The sequence below is a fragment of the Asparagus officinalis genome, chromosome 7, assembly GCF_001876935.1.
Source record: "Asparagus officinalis chromosome 7, Aspof.V1, whole genome shotgun sequence".
Taxonomy (NCBI): Eukaryota; Viridiplantae; Streptophyta; class Magnoliopsida; order Asparagales; family Asparagaceae; genus Asparagus; species Asparagus officinalis.
The window spans coordinates 85,086,584-85,091,929 of record NC_033800.1 but is presented as its reverse complement, the minus strand read 5'-3'; the positions used below and the strand labels follow the sequence as shown (position 1 = coordinate 85,091,929).

Here is a 5,346-nt window from a genome sequence, read left to right as displayed (position 1 = left end):
GATCTAAAGCAGTGGAAGATACGGAACATTACTGGAATATATATATATATCATTATTGGCAAGACTCCGTAAGAATAATTTTAGTCAACCTTTCTGCGCTTCACAAATTATAGGGTTAGCTGTGGATAGGCCCCCTGTACCATTGCCAAATTGAACTTACTACACTTGTAGTTCTGTAGTTTTAGATAGACCCCTTGAAAATGTCCTATTACTTCAGATAATCCCCCTGAGTGAAAATCTATTGGTGCAGATAGACCCCCCCTAAAAGTGTCAAGAAGATTCCCAAAGGGTAGCGAGTTCAGTTTGCAATAGTACAGGAGGCGTAGCTAACCCCTAAATTATATTCGACCAACATACTGCCGTACAATTCATATCTGCAGAATGAGGAAAGAACACTACGGAAACTGGGAACTCTACCTCCGGGTTTGATCACATTCTACAACCTGACATATCCCCTCGAACGAAGCTGGCATGTCTTGGGCCTCGGTCATGATCCAGCAGTGGGCCCGAAAGAAGTCGAGAATGCAGCCGTTGTTCACTACAACGGGAACTACTGTAAGCCATGGTCAGACCCTGCAGTTGCCAAATATAAGCAGTACTGGTGGTCCAAGTTTGTTCCCTTAGATAGTCCGTACGTTCAGCAATGTTTATTTTTACTTCCCTCTATCGAAGTTTTTGAATGAGAAGTCCAGTGAATTTCCTTATGCCCTTATCGCAGCTCAGCAACGTTGTACATCACTATCACCAAATAAAGAACGCCGGTTCACAAATAACCTCCCACGTTTTCCCTCCGCTATTCAAACATCTTGCTAACATTCGATCATTCAAACTTGGAACTTCGATTCACGCCGATGTTGTCAAGATGGGTTTTGATTCTTACGCTTCGACCTGCAATTCGGTCATTAGTTTCTACAGTAAATGCAGCATGATGAGCTCTGCGCTGAGATTTTTCGATAAAATGGAGTGTAAAGATTCGGTATCGTGGAACGCTTTGGTACATGGATTCTTGAGTTTAGAGGAGTATGAGATCGGCCTGAGCTCGTTCATGGAGGCTAGGGCTTCAAATTTTGAACCCAACGTTTCATGCTTGATCCTTGTTGTTCGAGCTTGCTGGAAACTGGAAGCCATTGACGAAGGACAAAACCTACATGGGTTTATTACAAAGAGTGGGTTTTCAATTGTGGCCTCAGTGCAGAACTCTTTGCTCAACATGTACGTGAGGTTTGTGAACTTGAATTATGCACAGAAGTTGTTTGACGAAATGTGTGAACGAGATGTGATATCTTGGAGCTCGTTGATGAGTGGATACACGCGATGCGGAAATGCCGCCAATGCTTTGCGATTGTTTCGATCGATGTATGTTGAGCTTGGTAACGAGATGGATGGGCTTGCGGCGGTTTGCGTTCTTCAAGCATGCGCAAACGCTGGAGATATCGACAATGGGAAGTCCATACATGCTCACTTGATCCGTAAAGGGTTTGAAGAGGATGTGTTTGTTGAGAATTCTCTTATTGATATGTACTCGAAGTGTGTTGATATTGATTCTGCCTTCGTGGTCTTTGATCACATGTCATCTACTAATATTGTTTCATGGAATAGCATCATAACTGGATTAATCGGTAATGAGAAAAGCATTGAAGCCTTACAACTGTTCGGTTCAATGCAAAAGACTGGAGTCGAGGGGGACGAGGTGACCATGGTCAATCTTTTGCATGCCTGCAAGCAACTCGAGCTGCCAGTGCACTGCAGATGTATTCATGGAGTAGTTATCCGAGGGTGGTTATCGAATGACTTCGTACAGAATTCACTGTTAGATTCTTACACAAAGTGCGGCCTAATGGAACTGGCCATGAAACTATTCGATACAATGGAGAGAAAAGATGTGATATCTTGGAGTACCATGATTGCTGGCTTTGCACACTGTGGCAATGCAAGTGAATCCATCGCCCTCTTTAGAGAGATGCAATTCGCAAGAGAACCGCCAAATTCAGTCACTATTCTTAGCTTAATTGAAGCTTGCGTCATTTCTGCCGAGCTCAAGCTCTCAAAGACCGTTCATGGCTTATCAATCAGAAATGACCTAGACCAAGACTTGACCATCGGAACCTCACTCATCGACATGTATGCAAAATGCGGTGACCTGATCAGCTCAAAAAAAGTGTTTGATGAAATGCCTTCAAAGAACATACATTCCTGGAACGCAATGATAGGTGCATTAGGGATGAACGGACAAGGAAAAGAAGCGCTTGCCCTACTCCACGAAATGCATGATCAGGGCATGAAGCCAAATTCAGTCACAATGGTTTCCATCCTCTCATCTTGTAGCCATTGTGGTTTAGTACAGGATGGGCTTGCTTGCTTTCAAAGAATGCTAAAAGTTCCCTCACTGCAACCTTCACTTGAACATTACTCATGTGTTATAGACATGTTGGCGAGATCCGGAGACCTTAAGGGCGCGCTCGAGGTGATAAGGAAGATGCCTGGAGATGTTGAGCCATCTCCGGTTGCTTGGGGAGCTCTGATGAGTGGATGTAGGAGCCATGGGAGCTTTAAGCTTGGGCAAATTGTCGCGTCGCATGTGGTTGGGCTTGAACCAACAAATTCTGCCGGGTATCTGATGAGCTCGAGCATGTTTGCAAGCGGAGGAGTGAGTGAGGGGATGGCGAGCATGAGGAGGTTGATGAAGGAGAGGAGGTTGAAGATGGTGAGTGGTAATAGTTTGGTGCATGTTGAGGGGAGGGACCATAAGTTTGTTGCTTGGGATGAGTCTCATCTGGAGAAGGAGGGAATTTATGTTATGGTTGAGTTTTTGCATTATTGTATGAAGAAAGTAGAAGGGAATGATTGAATTTGCATCTATGCAAGTATCATGGGATTTAGATGTAGATAAAATTTTTATCACCATCATCTTGATTATCACCACTTAAGCTCTCGTGGGGAAAGGGTAACAGGTTTTCCAAACAGTGAAAGATGATTTATTATAAAATCATAATTTCAAGGTATATGTTTTAAATTAACATCATGAGAGGAACTTTTCTACTGTAAGATGGGAAAACAATCTTATATTCAATAAGTAATAAGCAAAACAACTTGAGTAAATTACATAAAGAACTTACCACAAAGGCACAAACATCCAACTACCATCTTGAGTCAGAGTAAAAGTACTTGGATAGAAAATTATCATCTGAATGTGGTCCGTCCGTTTCATGTATTGACCTTTAGAAAAAAGAGAAAATTGTACTCTGAAAGACAGATTTGGTACAAACTAGAACCCAAAAAAATATCTTATAACAAAGAAAATTACTTAATCTAGAACATATATTGGTCATTTAATTGACCACTTTTGATTGCAACACTTCCAAGTTCCAACCCAACCCACACTCGATTTGACAGCCAGTCTCAAATTAACCAATTAGCAGCACACCTTGACTCATTCCCCAGCCAACTTGCACCCTTACTTTTGAAAAGAAGTCATCTTACCACCATTTCTCCTCACATCACCCAGCCAACTTGCACCTTTACTTTTGAAAAGAAAACGGACATCTTACGACCTTTTCTCCTCACATCAAAACCTTACATATTTATCCAAAATCACCAAATTTACCAAAGTTCTCATGGCTAAATATCTATACCTCTTGTTCTCTCTTCTCATTGTTCATCAAGTCTCGTCCTCACACCAACACCACCACCACCACCACCATCTAAAATCCCTTCACTTTTCTCTCTACCAACATGAAACCATCAACAAGACCGGCTTCATCATCGTCCAGCCCGTCACTGGACACACGGGCATCTCTCAAACAACAACCCCCTTTGGGACAATCTTCGTCTTCAACGACAAGATGACCACCACGACAAGTGCAACCTCTCGCGTCGCAGGCATCGCAGAGGGATTTTCCGTAACTTCAAGCTTAGACGGGCTTAGGAGTGTTTCGGCGGCAAAGATAACGTTGAATGTTGAAGGGCACGAAGGGTCGATATCGGTTCTTGGGGGGACTCATAACACAAAGCCATCTGATCATCCGGTGGTCGGAGGGACCGGAGACTTCATGTTTGTTGGAGGGTACGTGAGGTCGTCACCGGTGAGTTTGACGGGGGTTACCGTTGTGTACAAGATTGAGTTTTATTTGTATTGGCCTCCTTATGCGCCTAGTGTTGGTCACAAGGGAGTTTCTTGAAAACAATTAGTATGTGTTCATGTCTTCGTGATGTTTTAAGTGTCATATGGAGTTCGTAGTGTTGGAATAATGGATAAAATAGTTTCTGATTAGTTCTGTAGTTCTGAAATTATTGGTATTTGAATGAATGAAGTATGAGGATTCATATATTGAAGGATTAATTTCACGAAAACCCGAACTTTGGGGGTTTGCACATAACCCCAGAATTTTTTTTATATCACATAACGTCCCTAGACTTTACACTTTTCTTCACTAGACCCCTTTCTGAAATTTGGAAATAACTAAGTGGGGTTATTGGTTGGGATATTTTGGGGGATAATGAGATAATTTTGGAGATTCTATTTCATAGTGTTATTCATTGGGACAATGGAACAAGGATAATACCTTTTTGTGTTACTGGTTTTTTGGAATACTAGTGAGACAATTACACCACTTGGGATAAAATTACCCCACTCATTTACAAAAATTTTGTCCTAATAGTAAAAATTTACTCCATCCTCCATATTGGAACAATGTTGTTCCACTTTGAAGGCAATTGGGATAATTTTAAAATATTTTTATATTACTTAACTAATACATGCAATTATATTATAAATATATGACATGATATATAAAAATATACATATATTAATATTTTAATGACATAATTTAATAACATATATTAATAATATTATATAATAGTAATTATAGTATAACGTATTTATTATAATATTATATAATATTTTAATAACATATATTGTTATATAATATATTATTATATAATTAATTTATAAAATATTATTATAGTTATTATATATATGACATACTATTATAATATAATATAATAATTACTAATATTAGTAAAATATTATGATATAATATAATATAATACTATAGTTTGAAATAATATAATATATTATACTATAACATGATACCTATTAATATATATTATTGTAATTATCATGTTATATATATATTATTTTAATTTTAATATAATATTTTAAAAATATTACATTGAATAAAGTAAAATATTATAATATTTTATAAAGTACATTATATCCTATGATACTATATTATAATATATTAAATTAAATAATATATTATTAAAGTATTATATTATATATATTATTCATATATTATATCAATTATTATATAATGTAATATACTAATCTAATGTTAATTAGTAATT

The 5,346-nt window shown here is 38.1% G+C and overlaps 2 protein-coding genes across 2 annotated transcripts; both read left to right on the top strand.

Annotated features, from left to right (window-relative positions):
• LOC109850403 (pentatricopeptide repeat-containing protein At2g17210) lies at positions 285-2,904 on the top strand. Its single transcript, XM_020420426.1, has one exon. It carries the CDS (start codon positions 680-682, stop codon positions 2,846-2,848), a length of 2,169 nt encoding a protein of 722 aa, XP_020276015.1. The 5' UTR covers positions 285-679; the 3' UTR covers positions 2,849-2,904.
• On the top strand, positions 3,843-4,178 carry LOC109847457. The gene has a single exon (XM_020416686.1). The coding sequence runs from the start codon at positions 3,843-3,845 to the stop codon at positions 4,176-4,178; it is 336 nt and encodes a 111-aa protein (XP_020272275.1).